The 17,500-nt window shown below is 27.4% G+C and overlaps 2 protein-coding genes across 4 annotated transcripts in view; both read left to right on the top strand.

Annotated features, from left to right (window-relative positions):
- Window positions 1-4,671, top strand: part of LOC100211745 (E3 SUMO-protein ligase PIAS2) — a 42,748-nt gene extending 38,077 nt beyond the window's left edge. Inside the window, exons 15-17 of one of the 2 annotated variants that reach the window (XM_065816695.1) lie at window positions 3,116-3,210; window positions 3,385-3,422; window positions 4,275-4,671. In XM_065816695.1, coding sequence (XP_065672767.1) covers window positions 3,116-3,210; window positions 3,385-3,422; window positions 4,275-4,385 — 244 coding nt within the window. In that variant the 3' untranslated portion in view covers window positions 4,386-4,671. The remainder of the gene's footprint in view (window positions 1-3,115; window positions 3,211-3,384; window positions 3,423-4,274) is intronic. The other variant, XM_065816696.1, reaches the window with a different exon arrangement.
- An 884-nt stretch (window positions 4,672-5,555) lies between these two features.
- Window positions 5,556-17,500, top strand: part of LOC100203775 (survival motor neuron protein) — a 30,669-nt gene continuing 18,724 nt past the window's right edge. The window contains exons 1-8 of one of the 2 annotated variants that reach the window (XM_065816689.1): window positions 5,556-5,706; window positions 13,231-13,305; window positions 13,432-13,463; window positions 13,562-13,610; window positions 16,471-16,653; window positions 16,757-16,890; window positions 17,272-17,330; window positions 17,408-17,500. The exon at window positions 17,408-17,500 is cut by the window's right edge and continues 32 nt beyond it. In XM_065816689.1, coding sequence (XP_065672761.1) covers window positions 5,656-5,706; window positions 13,231-13,305; window positions 13,432-13,463; window positions 13,562-13,610; window positions 16,471-16,653; window positions 16,757-16,890; window positions 17,272-17,330; window positions 17,408-17,500 — 676 coding nt within the window. In that variant the 5' untranslated portion in view covers window positions 5,556-5,655. Of the gene's footprint in view, window positions 5,707-13,230; window positions 13,306-13,431; window positions 13,464-13,561; window positions 13,611-16,383; window positions 16,654-16,756; window positions 16,891-17,271; window positions 17,331-17,407 lie in introns of both variants that reach the window. The other variant, XM_065816688.1, reaches the window with a different exon arrangement.

The raw sequence follows: 17,500 nt of genomic DNA, 5'->3' as shown, positions 1-17,500 counted from the left end.
GAGCAGATGGTAGCATATGGTTTGAACGTATTATAACATACTTAGGAGAAATCAATGTATCCTCTATAACATGAATATGCCTCACACCATTCCAACTGAAGCATCCCCAGGCCATGACATACTTGTCATGCTTTATTATCTGTAACATGCTTTTGTTGTATTAATTCACCTGGACTTGTCAATGTCCAATGTCTACCATCTGAACCATTGGAGTATATTTTTGTTTTGTCTTGTTTGATAGTACACTAAGATAGAGCTTGTCAAGAGCTACAAAAATATATAACAGTACAACCCTTGAAATTAGGAAAAATGAGGTTGGCAATATATTCCCAACCTCAAACTGTTAGAGGTCGACAACAAAAATTTGACACAAAGGGGTACCCATAAAACATAGAAATTAGGGTGGCAATTTTTTGCCGACCTCAAACAAGTCGGCAGTTTGGTTGGCATTGCCGAATGCTGACCCTAATTCCGAGGGTTGAACAGTATGAGGTTTTGTTCATTTAATGTAGAATTACATCTAAAAATAGTTTGTCCAGATACTTTTTTCCTTTATAAGAAATCTGTCTTAGTCAGTAAACAAAATTTGTAATTATATAATAGACTAAAAAATGAGATTAGGAACAATTCATCAAATTAAAGCATATAAGAAAATATAATTCAGAGTAAGAACGAGATTTTCTTTGTCCTTGGACAAGTGGATGCTTTTTGAGTTTGTTGTTAAATGAATATTAATGTTCATAGATAAAATTATCAGTTTTATAGTTTAGGTTTATTGCAAATAACAGGTTCAATGCCATCTGAAAATTGCATTGAATTGTTAGAAAAAATCACAGTTTACACAATAACATGTAGATTTAATGACCTATGCTGCAAGTTTTATGAATAAAGTTGTAAGGAGGCTGGCTGCTAATAAACAGTTATGTTTTGCCCACAACATGCAAAATCAATTACTGCACAACTTGCAGTAGTTGATGTTTGTTACAAAAAGATTTTATTAAGAATTTATAACAAAGAAGCCATAATTTGAAGACAAATTTTCTGACAGTGGTTAGTCCGAGGAAGAAGGAATTGAGGAAGAGTATAACGGACTACAATCAATTGAGGAAGATATAATAGACTACAATCAGGAAAAAATAAGACCTCAAAGTGAATTAACTAAAGTTTATTATGGAGCCAGTCATTAAAAAGGTACTAAAAATGATAACAATGTTTAGATGATCACCTACCAAAAACAACATCTTACAAAAATATATGAAGGCCTAATTTAAAAAACAACTGTTTTTGATAGGGGACTGGGTAGGCAAGACCAGGTAAAACAGTTTTCTTTCATTGCTTAATTTATTTTTGATATGAAGGTAAAATATTGTATACAAAAAATCAATTATTGATATTTACCCAAGATAATTTTATAGCTCTGTCATATGATGAAATAATTATCATAGATTATTGCAACAAATTAAAAATAATAGTATTTTTTGGCTTTGTGCTAAAAGAAGTTTATATTATACTCATGTCACAAGAATTTGAAAACTGCAACTGCTTTTTTTTTTTTTTTTTTATCTTTTTAACTGTTCTGAGTCATGATTATCTGTTATTCTGTCAGTCGTGGTTATCTGTAATCCTGTGTCAGTTATGATTATCTGCTATTCTGCGTTATATGACATTAGAATCCATATAAAAAATTTTTTGTAAACAAAGTAAGTTTCTCAAAATATAACAGAATTATTAAAGATTACTCACGCTGTTAAAGTTTAAATAAAATCTTTTAATTTTCTACGCATTTTAAACTAAAATATTAGAAAGCATATTCAACCTATTACCAATTTTTCTATTCTATCAAATGATAATAAGCCTAAAGCATTAGCTTAGAAAGCAGCAAAAAACCCATATATTGAAAATGTGTGGCCAATATTTGGTCAAGTTACCTTATATTTTTAAAAGTTAGTTTTTAGATAAAAGCTGTTTTTAATTATCAGGTTGTTTTTTTTGTTTTTTTTAATCAAAAATATATGAAGAAATATAAAAAAAAACATGCTACATGATCCTATGGCAATCAACAATAATTCATTATCTGTTTTGACAGTTTCAAAACAGTTGTTATTGTTGTGAATTTTAACTTTGTATCAATAAACCATTTTGCACAATGGATCCATTTTAACTTTATTGACTTTATCAACCCAAATTCTGTTTCAGTATTGGTTTCTGCTGAAATTTCAATTTAAACTGATACTGAAATTTCAGTTCTTTTTATAATGGTAAGTTTTATAACGGTAAGTTTTTATCAGTTAGAAGCTAGACTTTGGTTGAAAAACATTCCGAAAACCAAAAATTTTTTATGATTTTAAATTTTTATTTCATTTAGAAAAATAGTTGTTTTTGACTATTCCACAAAATATTTTACCATTTCTAAATTAAATTTTAAGCCCCTCGTTAACAAACTACTTAACTTAAGTAAATTGCACGTATTAAATAACTTTTAACATGTGCAATTAATTGCTGTGTAAACTCCCTTTTACTAACTTACTTAACTTTACTCTTACAACATTAATATTTAAAATCTTCTTACATTTTCATAACTTTTTCATGAGTCATCTAAGTGTTTCTGCAGAATTCACCAATTCAATATCCCTCAATTTATTTGTTGATTGTTTTATATAAAATATTATTGTTTTATAATAAGAAAAGTCATTTCAAAATTGTTTTTATCCTTTTTATAAAACTTGGGGGTGCATATAATGCCAAATTATCAAAATCAAACATTCTTATACACATAAATTCTTGCATTTGCATAGCGTTTCATACCCAGAAAAGAATGGTTTTTTTTTTTGGTTTTTTTTCATTAAATTAAGTTTAGTTTAAGTTTTTATCTATGTACAGCCTTCAAAATTTCACTTTGCAAATAATGAGGTTTTTTGAAATTGAGAAAAAAAACAATGTTAAAAACACAGACCAGATAATTGGTTAGGTTTTTTGCAAATGAGAAGTTGAGTCAAATAAAGATTTTGATTATAGTTCTTGGCAATATTTTGCAAAGAAAACAAACTGAGTTTCGAAGACTGTATATATCTTTGAAGTATAATAACTTTTATCCCTTCTTATTTCACCTTCATAGAAATACTCAATGCCAGAAAAACGATTCTCTTCTTTCTCCACTATCACCACCTCCATCATCATCATCAGTACAGTTTCAGGATCCAGAGTTGCAAGGTGATAAAATGTTTAATAGAAATTTGAGGTTTCAATAATAAAGTTGTAGTTTTAATTTTACTGATAATTATGTTTATATTTTATTTTACATGATTTTTATTAACATTTTTACTTTTTCTTTTTTTTTTAATACAACCCATTTATTATTGCCTTTATTATGTTTTCTATATTTAGGAATGGAACTTTACAATCTTTTGCCACATGAAGATAGAGTGAGTATAAAAAAATACATAACTTTTGAGTATTTTTGCATAAGGTCTAACAAAAATATTCATTTCGATAAATGTTTTTTTCAAACCTCATGCCAAAATCTCAAAAAAGTATATTAATTTTCGCAAGTTTTTTTTTTATGTGCTTGTTTTATTGTTTGTTACACAAGAAGTTAATAACTTATTTATTTCTAGTCAAAAGTTCTATGTGCTTCTATTAGATTTTAGAACAAAAAAATTGTCAGGTTTGACATTTGTTAAATTGAAAAAAAAAAAGGTTAAAAAATGTTTTTAATAATCAACTTTTTTGACTATTTTTTAAGTTTCCTAAATCTAGTAGGATCCTCATTGTTATACTTATATTACCAAATTATTTGAAACAAAAAAAAATCTTTAATACTAGTATGCTTTCTTTAATACAGCATGATCCCTAGCATCAATTTTATTTATGTGATATATAATTAGGTGAATCTCCAGAGCAGGGATAAAAGGAATTTATAAGAAGAAAAATATATATAAACCCCAATTGTAGTTAGTGTTAAGAGGAGCTTTTAAACTTTGTAAAGTTATTTGTGGTATCACAATAGTTTTCAGTACTGATCTGCATAACAGGTTTATGTCAGAAAAAACATCTGGTTGTAAAAACTTTTCCATAATCTCATATTTAAGTCAGAAAATAGCATTATTGAAATCTGTTCAATGCATACAAGTATAAACCATGGGTGTTAACAAGACACAAGTGTGAACTATGGGTGTTTAGATTTAAAAGAATACATAAACTATTTTCTATAGTTTTTAAAAAGTGTTACTCTTTTAAGTAAAGCAGTCGTTGCTACAGCTTCTCTTTTTTTTTAGATTGCAGCCGCTATGTATCTTGATCAAGTTGGTTTTCTCGGCCAACCGACAAGTAATTCATCAAGAAATTTAATGTCATCAGCTAGTGTTATTGATATTAGTGACGAATAATGCTTTCATAAAAAGATATGTAGAAGCCATTTATTTAAGGACATTCATAAAATATATTGGTTTATGTTCAGAAACTTGAGTTTTATTATGATGTAATATGAAAAAGATTTTTATCTTTTTTTTTTGATTTATATTTTGCTTACTTGTAAAAAACTTCTAAATACGTTTTCATAAACATTTACGGAGTTTATAAGAGTACAAATGTTTATAGGTTTTTGTACATATATTAAACTGATGTATAAATTGATTGTATATCATCTGATTAAAAATATGATTTTTAAATGAATTTTTTTATTCACATGAAGTTATGAAAAAAGTTTTTTTTTTTTTAGTTTTAAATAGTGAATTTGCAAGTATTAAACAATTTTAAAATCAATTTCATTAAAAATCTTTTTAAAAATCTCTTCTCGTTGATCTGGCATTTGCCATACCATTTATAAAAAAAGTTGTTTTTAAGTGCTTTACTTGGTTATACACTTAATAGATAAGTATTTATAGTTAAATTTAAATAGTCATTATTTTAAGCAAAAGTGTAAAAATATACAGGAAATAATAATTAATAACATAATAAAACTATATATAGTTAAAAAATAGTTTTATTGTTTTTTACTTTTACAAACAGAGAATTTGTTAATATTGTTTTTATTTAACTTTTAAGAAAATTTACAATGGTTTTTTGATAATTTGCATTGAAATAATGTTTATTTTTCTGCAGATTCAAATCTTTTAGATTTAGTAGAAAATCCAAAGGAATGGGCGACAAATATATATCTATATACACTATAGGAGATAGATTTACATTATAAAAGTGTGTATCTCTACATTTATACTTATATTATACATGTGTATTTAAGTATGTATCTCTTACTTTTATCTATGTGACACTTTTTGGTCACTTTTGCAGCTATTCTTAAATTTGATCTCTTTTTTGTAACAGCTTGAGGCTTGCGTGGTGAAGTTTAACTCAAACAAAACTTAGTTACTGCTGATAATTATTGTAATATTATATTGATAAATAATAACATTTTTCTTACTAAGTAAGCATCTTTTAAGGTTGCTTACTAAGTAAGCATCTTTTAAGGTTGCCTCTAATTATTGTCTTTATCTTATTCTTACTCCTGATGGTATGCTGTTGTCATTTTTTGGGTAGTTATTATTTGCAAGTAAGTAATGTAATTAAATTTCAATTTTTGTGTTTAATTTGTTTTTTCTGTTTATATCTTCATTTAGTTTTAGAAAGATAAATTTTAGGCAGGTTTAAACATTAAATATGGCTGACAGGGAATCTGGCATCGTTTGGAAAAGATCAAGTATACCTCTTGTAAGTTTAATATATTTTAACCATTTCATTTCTGTAATTTATTTTTTTTATTATTTAGAATTTAAAAATTATTAAGAACACAACCTAAAACAAATCTAAAAGATAGATATACATAGATATATACTGTGCTAAATACATAGATATATACAGTGCTATACACATAGATATATACAGTGCTTTCAAATTAATAGGTGCATTAAGATTTTGTTGCTTAAAGCTAATACAAAGTATCATCAAGTGAAAACTAAAGAAGATACTGAACTGATTTTTTGCAAGAAAAGTTTTTGTTAAATTTTACATACTAATATAACATTAAATTGTATATAAAAACATTATTAAACATAGTAACAAAAATTACCAATAAAAAACCTGCAATATATTAAAATTTGCACCAATAAAAATAAATTACTACTAAACAAGTTATTTAAACTAGTTGTTCGATATTTATTACAACTTTTTTGCAAGCTTCACACCTTTGGATCAGTTTGTTACAACCTGCTTTTTTGCTAGCTACACATCTTTGCATCAGTTTATTACAACCTGCTTTTTTACAAGCTACACAACTAGCATCTAGTTCTTGTTTTAGGCTACTTATGAATCTTGTTTTTTACCTTGACTATTTTTTTTTTATCCATCCAAACCTAAAGAAACCTGAAATGTAATGATTGAGCTGGCCAAGGTAATAAACATATTTTGTTTTTTTCATCCATGCTTTGACTGTACAAGCTGTGTGTACAGGCACTATATTTTGCTGAAACTGCCACTATTTGTTTCAATCAATACATGCTGTATGCTGATGAAACTATACAATTTTATAGTGTGTTATTAGCTCGTATAAATTTGCTACACACCTACTCTGTTAAATTTAAAGCAACCCCAAATACCAACAATCCTAGAGTCTCTTTGTGCTAAAAAACAGTTATAATACTTTTGAGATTTTTTTAAAATGTGTTGGTAAGCTCATAATAACTTAACCTTAGATTAGCTCTTACTTGACAAAATATAAAACTGTTATAGTGTTCTGTAGTCTTTTTTAATCTGCATGACATTGGACGCAAATTATTGTTTTAAATGTTTTCAAAGTATTTTTGACGCAGTTCTCTGAAATTTTTTATTTTCTTGCTATTTTTCTGTTACTGATCCTTCATATCTCATCCTTCATACCACATCCTTTATCCTCGATCTCTCATACCTATTATTTACCACTTTGTTGCTTCACTTACTTACTTTCACCCATTTCTCTATATCTTAACTTTTAGACTATCAAAATATCTAAAAAGGCATTAAATTTGACTATTGTGGTCATCATAATTAAGTTTATGCATGTTTTTATAGAAAATTACCAAACTAATATATAAATTAATAAAATAGTTATAAACAACAGTTGAATTGAAAAGAAACTAAAAATGGAAATGAAATAAAAAGTTTTTTTCACAACATTTTCTGGTTTATTTATTTTATTGTTGCATTTGTTTGGTAAAACAAAACTAATAAAAAAGTAACATAACATAAACTTTAAGCCACTGTCTAAACACACCTTTTTTCTCAACACATTAGCTTACTTTGAGAATAATGTGACTCATAAATATAGACATAAATCCAAAAAAATTAGACAATTCGGAGTTATAATCATTTTGGAAAATTACTTTAAAGTTTTCATATATTTGTGTTTTTTCTCAAATATTAAAAAGAGTTAAGTATTTTTTAAAATGCTTAGTTATGAAGCAATTTTCAAGTTTTCAAGTCAAATGTTTACGGACATCTCTTTAAAATTGGTGGTGTTTAAAAGTAGTTGTGCCCAGGGTTGTAAAAAAGGGTGTATGACACACACTCTCCCATGAACAATGAAATTTATTAGAACCAGTCATCGAAAATGTAACTTAGTTTGCAAATGTGAGTAAACTAGGACTTTTTTTATTTTTGGAAAGTTGGGAAAAACAAAACAACACACATTTTTAACAAACTCTCACCGGCTCTATTTGGGGCGTTTTAGCATACGCAGGTACATATATATTTAACACTGCAACTTTAACGTTTTTTGTTTAAAAACTTATTTTCTTTTAAATGAAGTCTTTATTATTCAAAATTTCTAACATTTATTAAAGTAACTTTTTTATAGTCTTCCTCCCTTCTCAAAGTCTTAAAAAATAATTTTTGATTTCAATATATATTTGTAACATACGTGTTTGTAATATTAGTCTGAAGAAAGTATAAAAAATATATATATGTATGACTTTTTTGCATTTTTCTTATTTTTGGTTCTGCTTTGGTTTTTAGCCTAAAAAAAGTATTTTCATCCGTCCATAAAACTTTTTAGAAGCTTCAGATATGGGTTTTACAGTTCTCTCTACTAATTGGAAATTTTTTGGCAGGTCAGTAAGAGAGAGTTTGTTACCGGTTTGAATAGCTTGTAGTGACTTATTTGAAGAAACAAAAACTGAAATAGGAAGCTTAATTTTTATCGAAGAAACCTTAATTAGGATGGTCCAAACATCCGCTTTGAAAAGCAAGGGCTTAACTTCCTTAACTTTGATTTTAAGCTTGAAATCTGAATTAATTTTCCTGGATACCTTATTTGCAGGATTTGATTAAGAGCACAATCTCTTACAACTTCATCTAATAGCGTAGCATAGAAGTTTTCTTGACAGCAGCAGTAGAAAATACTCAGAAGATTTATCAATACCATTTTGAACTCTGTTATCTTGTTTGTTGATAAAGTTTATTATTGTATAAAAAAGCTTTTTTTGAAGAATAATTTTTAAGTTCATTGTTTTTTTCCATCTATTTCAGATATAACATGGAGAATTAAGAACAAATATTGAAAAGAACATGTTATAAAAGCTTATAGAACAGTATCTGAAAAGAACATGTTATGACCAGAAAAAGGATTATTTTCACAAGTATAAGTGAGATGATGTTCATATTTGGTAGTTCAACACAAGACAAGGTCCCCATTACTCTTGTATTTTATCTTCTTGTGTTTTCAAAAATTCATTCGTTAATTTCATAAACTAATGAATTTTGTCCTTTTTTCCATCTACACCAGTTACTTTGAACTGTAAAACTTATTGACGGTGCATAGTATCAATAAAATTAGTCAATCTTGTTTTTCACAAACTACCTTATGTTTAGTTAATGCATGGTCAATTTATTTTTTAAATTTATTTCAATTCACCTCCCCAAGGCCTTGAAGGCTACTACAGTTGAGGAGGCTACTTCGGTTGGTTACAATCATTTCTCAACTCTATAACTCCAAAACACAAGTTATGACAACCATGGTCACTGGGCAGAGAAACAAGTTAAGCGCGGTACTACCAGGGATGTAGTGGAAATCGAACTCAGAACTTCTCGGTTATAAGGCAAGCGCTCTACCGCTACCTTACTACCGCATTAATTAACACAGTTGTAGTAGCATCACTAACTTCATATCATATTGTAGCCTTAGCTATATTAGTAAAGTCTAGTAGTACTTTTTATCAACTATTTCCTCTTCAAACTCGTCACTTTCAGCTGTATCTAGAGTTAAGGATTCAACACTAAAAATTGCAACTGAACCAACTTCTGATGTTGTTTGAAGATTTCTCTGTTTAATTTGCTTTCCAATAGCCTCTTTTCTCTCTCTCTCTCTAATAAACTTTTTTGCAAACCTTGTTGCCACTGCTTAGTCCACACTGCCTAAATTCCAACATCTTTTTGGTCCTATCTTGGAATATTTGTCTTTTAAATATTCTTTTTCCAGGGACCTAAAACAAGTAAGGTATTATAAGATTAAAAGTTTAATTTAAAGTGACAAGTCAATGAAATATAAAGTCTCTGTTAAATAATTAGAGATAAGCAGTTGACTTTTTTTTTACTTAATCTACCATTTTTGTGAAGTGTATCTGTAAATGCATAATAATACTGGTAAATAAAATTCCATGTATTACTTTTTTATTTTTCTCACAGACAAATTATGTGTTGCTAAATGTTTAATGTTTTACTATTAAATCAAAATCATTTTAGAAATATTTGTTGGAAAGGTTTCCGCAAACCTTAGGTGGTGGTGGTTGGGGGGGGGGTTTGAATAGGGTACTGGATTTCTAACTAAACATATAAAACCCTTATCACTTAACATTTTAAAAAATCATTTTAAAATTATATTTACCTATCTTTACAATTATTAATAATTGGAAGATTACGCTGACAAAGACAACATTTCCAGTTTCTTTTCTAACTAACTTATACTGGATATATGGTTTCTAGATTGAATCAGCTCTGCTATTTACAATTTTTGAAATGTTCTGGAAACTTTATTTCTCATTGGTTTATCTTTTATCAAAGGTTTTAAAAACTGACTTTTGTCTCGTCAATTTTCAAGTCAAAATTTATTATTCTGCCCATAAAATAAACCTTTCTCAAACTTGTAACTGTATTGAATAAGCTGTTTGTAAGTTGGTAAATCGCTCACATGTTAATTATAGGGTTTTCTACTAAACTTTTCTACAAAATATTTATTTTACTAAAGCCTTTGTAGGTTTTCTAAGCATTTTTGAGCTCATGTTGATATCACAATATGAGTTTATTATAAAATTAAAAAATAAAATGAGAATCTTTTATTTAGCTTATTAAAGTTTGATATATTTTGAAAATTTAAACGGGGTATAAACAGTTAATAGTGTTAATTATTAACTAATTATTAATTAGTTACTGGTCCAAATCAAAGCATGATATAAGCAAATGATAATTTTATTTATCCAATTAAAAGCATGATACAACTATTGTTATGTTATTTAATACATAACAGCTGCAGGATACATAAAAAAAACATAGCGAATACAAAACATGCAATAGATAATAAGTAAGCTATTTTTTCTTTGTGTTTACTATATATTATCCGCTTAATAACAGTTAAATGTATCCACTTATTAACACATATTATGTATCCACTTAATAACAATTAGTTTATGTATTAGTCTGGAAAATAGTTTTTTTTATCAATTATTAGGCGCTGTTGTTTCCTGTAAATTTGTCAATATCATAACGTTTAAACGATCTGAAAGTGTTGTTTTATTTCCTGACCTTAAGTAACTCCACTGTGAAAATTGGAAATTTTTCTTTTGTAGTTCCCAAAAAGATTTGAGATCTTTTTAAAATTAATTTTTTCAGCAATTGGTTTATATATATACAATACATAAACTGTGCACTGAGCCAAATTCCATACATGACAGTGGCTTAATAAGCATGTTGTAGAGAAAGTTTTTCTGTCGATCAAAAAAAAAATTATATCTTCGTCATGTAAGATATAAAATATATGTTCTTCGTCATATATAGAGCTAAATATTTGTACATTACATATTTATATATATATATATATATATATATATATATATATATATATATATATATATATATATATATATATATATATATATATATATATATGAGTAGTAAACGTGAAATCATGCATTTATGTCAGAAATAAAACAAATTTTTATTTTGATTCCATAATTAGCATGTAAATTTGCTTTGTTTCAACCATGATTTGAGCATACTTTGCTAACAGTGTGTATGTGTATGCACCAATAAATAGTATTAAGATGCAGTTTCTTTCTAAATTTTTTTCTGCTTGCTAAAATTGCTCTTATCTTGAATCCCCTTTTTTCTTATAAAACTTAATTTAATGGAAGAAAAATATTTTAAAAACATATAATAATCGACATTAATATTATTGGTTTTTAAGTGTTTAGCATTTCTGAAGTATTAAGATTATGTGCAATGCTTCATATAAAAATCATATTATGAGGGTTGTCCCAGAACTACCTAGCCTAACAAAGAAAACACAAAAATTTTGAAAAAAAATAACCATGGCCGAAAACCTTAACCTTTGAAAGCATAACTGTGAAATTTAATTTTTTTTTTTTTTTTTTTTTTTTAGATTAACAACCATTAATAGTGAACGTTTTCAGTACCAATAACATAACAATGACCATTTTCAGGTGAAAATTGGTCATTGTTATTTCATTCAATATTTTTATTTAAAAAGTCTCAGTCCAACCAATATTAAAAGTGAACTAGATCTACTCTAGGGGAGTCTGCTTCCTCATTTGCAACTGTGAAATATTGGGTGCAGATTTTAAAAGAAGCCGTATGACCTGTCAAGATGAACCCCGCAGTTGTTGACTAAATGAGGTTACCACGCCTGAAATGGTTAAGAAAATCCACAAAATCATACTGGATGATTGTCGATTGAAAGTGTGTGAGTTAGCTGATATGGCAGGCATATCAAAAAGTGCTGTACATCATATATTGACTGAGAATTTGGACATGAAAAAAGCTGTGCACACGATGGGTGCTGCATTTACTCACAATCGACCAAAAACGATGAAGTTTCCATGAATTGTTTGGTGATGTTTCACAAAAATAAGGCCAAGTTTTTGCGTTGATTTATAACTATGGATGAAACATGGGTTCATCATTTCACTCATGAAACAAAAAAAAATTATGGACTAAAAGGGGAGAATTGGCTCCAAAAATCGGCTGGAAACGTTATGGCATCTTCAAAAAACAAAAAACCATCAACAGCGCATGTTATGCAAACTTATTGCAGTGTTTGAGTGAAGAAATCAAGGAAAAACGTATGCATTTGGCAAAGAAGAAAGTGCTGTTTCATCAAGACAATCCACCAGTTCACACATCTGTTATTGCCATGGTTAAAATTAATGAATTAAAGTTTGAAATGCTTCCTCGCGCACCCTATTCACCAGATTTAGCCCCCTCAGATTATTTTCTGTTTCCAAACTTGAAAAAATGGTTTGGTGGGAGAAGATTTTTTACAAATGAAGATGTGGAGTCTGAGGTTGATTTTGCAGAGTTCAATGGTTCTTACTATAAACAAGGTATGCAATTGAACATCGCTGAGAAAAGTGTATCAAACTAAAAGGGGATCTTAAGAAATAAAAATAAATTTTCTCAAAATTTCTTTGTTAGGCTAGATAGTTTTGGGACAATCCTTGTATTTTCAAAATTCATATTTTTCTAGCTTGTCAGTTGATCAATTTTGCATTTGGATTTATTATTTTATATATGAATTTAGCAATTATAAAATATCATAATGACATTGTGCAATTTGAAATTATCAATTTGCAATATATCAGTATGCACTACTTCTTATGTATGGAGTGTTTATGTTTATTTCGAGGCCTGACTATGGGTTATATATTTTAACTCACTAATTATATATTTAAACTCACTTTTTGCTTAAATAAGCCAAAGGTTTATAGCTATGAAAATGTTGTTATCTTCTTGGTTGATTTTTACCAAGGTTCTCATGTGTGAAAAAAATCAGACTTTATTTCAGAGGAGCACTGTATCTAAAGAGCTGAAGTTCTTTTAAAATCTCATGTGGTTGTTACCATTAACAGTTGAATATTTGAATCTTTTAAGTTTACCCTTATTGTTTTATTGACTGTTATTGACAAATAATTTCCTACAAAGTTCTTACAAGAATACTTTTCAGGTGTAAGGTGTATTTGCTATTATGTTTAGTGTGGAGATGATGAAGATGTTTGGGATGATACCGTTTTAATAAAAGCTTACGACAGAGCTGTTGCAAGAATAAGGGTTACTTAGTTTTTTATAAAAAGTAGATACTATCTCAATTTATTTAATTTACTATCAATCAATTAATTGTTCTTTATTTCAATTTGTTTTAGTTTACTTACATTATATTCTTATTTTATATTTTAGAATGATGGCGACATTCAACCTGTTCAGTCTCGGTAAATGGTTATTTTTAGTGATTTCTTTTTGATTATTGCTAGTGGTTTCAAACATTTTTGTATTGAAAATTTTTGTTGAAAACAAATTTTATTTTTAGATCTAAAAGAAAGAGAAAAAACAGAAGTCTGAATAGAAGAAAAAAAATGGTATTTTTTTTTCATAAAGAATTTTGTATTCCCCTTCTCATTACTTTTTTCTTTTTTCTCCTCTTTCATCTAGTGAAATTTCATTTTCATTATTTCAATAAAATGTTTAAATGGCATAATCGCATAAGTTTAATTAATGAAAAATAAAATGTTTTCAGTATTATATTATTTATAATAAGAACTTTAAATTATATTATAACTGTAAAATAGTTTGTTTATAATTAAAATCTATTACATTTTATGAAAATCACAATTGAAAGAAATAAAAATTTAATATTTATAATTATTTTTTTTTAAATTCTGAAATTTATTTGCTAAAAGTCCTTGCATTTTATAAATAATTTCATATCACATTATATATAGAGAAGAGTGGTACTGAATAAACCACAAAGTTAGACTTTTTTAAATATAATATTTCTAATGACAAATCTGATATTCTTGTAAGCTGTAAGTTAGTAAATTGATTGAGCAAATAGAACATTGTTTAAAAATGCATTAAGTATGACCTGCATTAAATTGTTCAGCGGTCCATTCAGTAAAGTTGTTGCACTAAATGAAGTGACCTTGTACTAAATGGACCAGCCATAAGTTTATTTTATATAATGAATAAAAAATTGACTTATGCATAGCAATGAGGGTAATATTAATGTTCCACTATTGAATTATTGTTAACCTTGAGAAAAGTTATCTACAAGATATGAAAATCATGATTTTGAACTTTACAAGCTTACCTTGAACACATTTTGAATTTAGCGTCGAGTTTTTTTAGTTCTTACCAAGACAATTTTTGACACTTATGTCAAAAAATGTCTCGGTAAGAACTAAATATGCTATAAAGAGTTTTTTGTTTTTAAATCTTCCATCATAAAGGCAATAAATTTAAGTAAGTTAAGTTTTCCTGACTATAAAAATAAAGTTGAAATATTTGCAATTTTCAGTCAAGTTTCAAGTCAAATAATACCAAACATTGGTTTGCATTATTTACATTTGTGCTCGCTTTATGTGCCCAACTGGCACACTGTCTGCAAAGGTGTATTTCACACAAGTTATTATTTAATTTAACTTCTCCACCAGTATTTTAACGATTTTCAACACCATTTTCACTTCTTTTGACATTGACATCAACAGTGCTAGCCTTGTTTTATATTATATTAGTGATGGCGACATGAGGGATTTTAACTTTTTAGATTCTTTTCTTAGTTTCCTTTAATGTTTATTTTAATTATCTATTTTTTGTTTCTTTAATTTTTACTAAAATTTCTGATATTGTCTCAGTAACTGGAGACTTTTCAGTTAGAATAATAGAATTTTCAGTTAGAATAATAGAGCACATTTGGATTATTCATAAATAAGCAGTAGAATAAAGGTAAATACTTTTGCAGTAGGATAAGGATGTATATTTTCCACTTTCAGGAAAGTGCTTGCAATTTTGTTAACTTCATAATATCTTTTTGTTTCTAATAAACTAGGATACTTTAGGATTTCGGCCTGTTTTTTTCTACTGAAACTAGATTGATGTTGAGTGTCTCAGGATTATGTTTGTTTGTGACTTGGAATAAAATCAAGTTTTCATTCTTTTGTCAATCTGGTTGAAATTAATTTATGCCTGGTGCTGAAAAACAACAATGTTAGCATTGACGCTTTTCCAAAAATTTCTGCTGTCATAGATTAAGACATACTGAGTTTTTCCTTTATGTGATGGTTGGCATCTCAAAACCTCAGTATTTTATTATGATAATCATGAAAATAAGTTATTAATTTCATGGCTTTAATGATGTTTGAAAAGTTCAAACATCAGTAAATCATCTTAATGTGATGCCAACCAGTTTTAACATTGAAATTGTTAGTACAATGTCACCATTTTCTAAAGCTATATATAGTATATGCTGAGTATATCCAGAAAAACAATGATGTTAACTGTTTTTGATGCTTTTGCCCAGCTCTTTCCTAAAATTTCTGCTATGTCATAGATTAAGTCATATTGAGAAGTTGATTTTTATAGAAAGAAATCTTTAAAATGAATACATCGCAATGTACACAATAGTGTTGACAATGATCTTGCATTTACTGCAATATTTTTACCAAGATACCTCATTTGGCACTTAGAAGAGGACCAGTTTGACACTCTTTTCTTATAGTTAAAGTATGTTCAGACCTTTGAACAGTAGTGATTCCAGTTTCACCAACATTCTATACAGAGCAAATTTGTATTTGGTTGAAAAACAGCACAGATTATTTTCAAATAAATCCATATTATGTTTACAAAATGCTGACATGTGACTAATGCTTGAAATTGAACTAGCTCATTTTCTTTTGATACGTTAAAACACATAGATTGCAGTAGCATTTCATTTCTATTTATTTAATCGTTTGATGATTCTTCTTTAATTTGTTTTTTAAAAGTTGAACGTTGGACTAAATATATAAAAAGTTTTGTTTTGAAAAATCAAAAAACTTTGATAACATTTTACAGCTTTACTTTGAATTAAGTGTAAATATATTACTAAATAAAATCACATTAAATATGTAAATATATATGTATATGCGTAAATATTTTAGTAAACAAAACCTAGACATAGCAAAGAGATGTAAAAGTGAATTATTTGCAATGACTGAAATGCATTTAACTGGTTTCTAAGTTCTTTTTTTTAAAAGGTCTGTTAAGTATTGGGTCCATTTAAAACACTCCTATACTTTTAATGTATAATTTAATGTTTTAAACCTCATTTTAATGAACCAATATTAGGAGGGTAAGTTTTTTTCCCTTTATAAGACTTGGAAGGTTGGTTCAAAGTGTCTCTCCCCCTACTCTGGTGATGGGCTTTACTATGAAGCAACAATTTTGTCTATTGATATTGAGGCTTATCTTGCTGATGTTCAATATGATCACTATGGCAACACAGAAAAAGTGGACATGTCTCAGTTACTTACTATTGAGCACAATGGAAAAATATCCGAAATGAACTGTGAAAACAAAGATTTAGAAGTAAAAACAAAGATGGCTGCTGAAGAGATGTCAAAACAATCTAATCAAAAAAATTTGGTAATTTTTAATTTTGGTATTTTTTTATGTCAAAATATTTATAAAGCAAAATTTTTTTTTTTTATAATTATATTATTTTATGTTAAACGTTTTGTTTTGAAAGAGAAAACAATGGAAAGTGTCTGACATATGCTTTGTTTCTGTTAAAAATGAAGAAACTATTTTCAAACAGGCTGTCATTAATGAGTTTATCACTTCATCAATATGTAAAGTAACTTATACATTTGATCATAAAACGTAAGTAATAGAATTTTTTTAATTTTTATACTTTATTTTAAAAAAAGTTTCTTTTATACTTTATGTGAAAATGTTTAGTAAAATATTTTTTCATCTTCATCTTCTAAAGTTCTTTTTAACAAAGTAGGCTTGCAGAACCAGAACTCAGAGAAACAGAACTTGCAAAAAAAAAATATGTTATATATAATTAAAAAATTTTTTGTAAAGCAAAAGTTTGTTTTTTAAAAATTTGAACTATAAACAAATATATTAATAAAAACTGTTAAAATATCAAAAAATGATTTTTTTGTTGTTGTTGTTTTTTTTTGTTGTTTTTTTTATTTTCAAAACTGGTTCCATTGATTATATGCATGATTGAAATTTTTTCTTTGGTTTTTACAGGGCAGAAGTTCCAATAACTTCTTTATTCACAGCTTCAAAAGTGCAGCGCATGTATAGAGGTTTATTAGTTACAGTAGTTAATGGGTTTAGTTTATATTTTGTATTTTATTTATAGTTTAAAATTGGTTTTATTTAGCATCGCACTCTAATGTTGGAGCTGATAAAAAAAAAGAAGTTCGTCCAGGGAATTATCTGTTCAATAACAGACCTGTGCTTCCATCAGATATTT

The sequence above is a fragment of the Hydra vulgaris genome, chromosome 13 (genome assembly GCF_038396675.1).
Source record: "Hydra vulgaris chromosome 13, alternate assembly HydraT2T_AEP".
Lineage (NCBI taxonomy): Eukaryota > Metazoa > Cnidaria > Hydrozoa > Anthoathecata > Hydridae > Hydra > Hydra vulgaris.
Note: the sequence above shows the minus strand (reverse complement) of the source record. Positions and strands in the feature narration are given on the sequence as shown.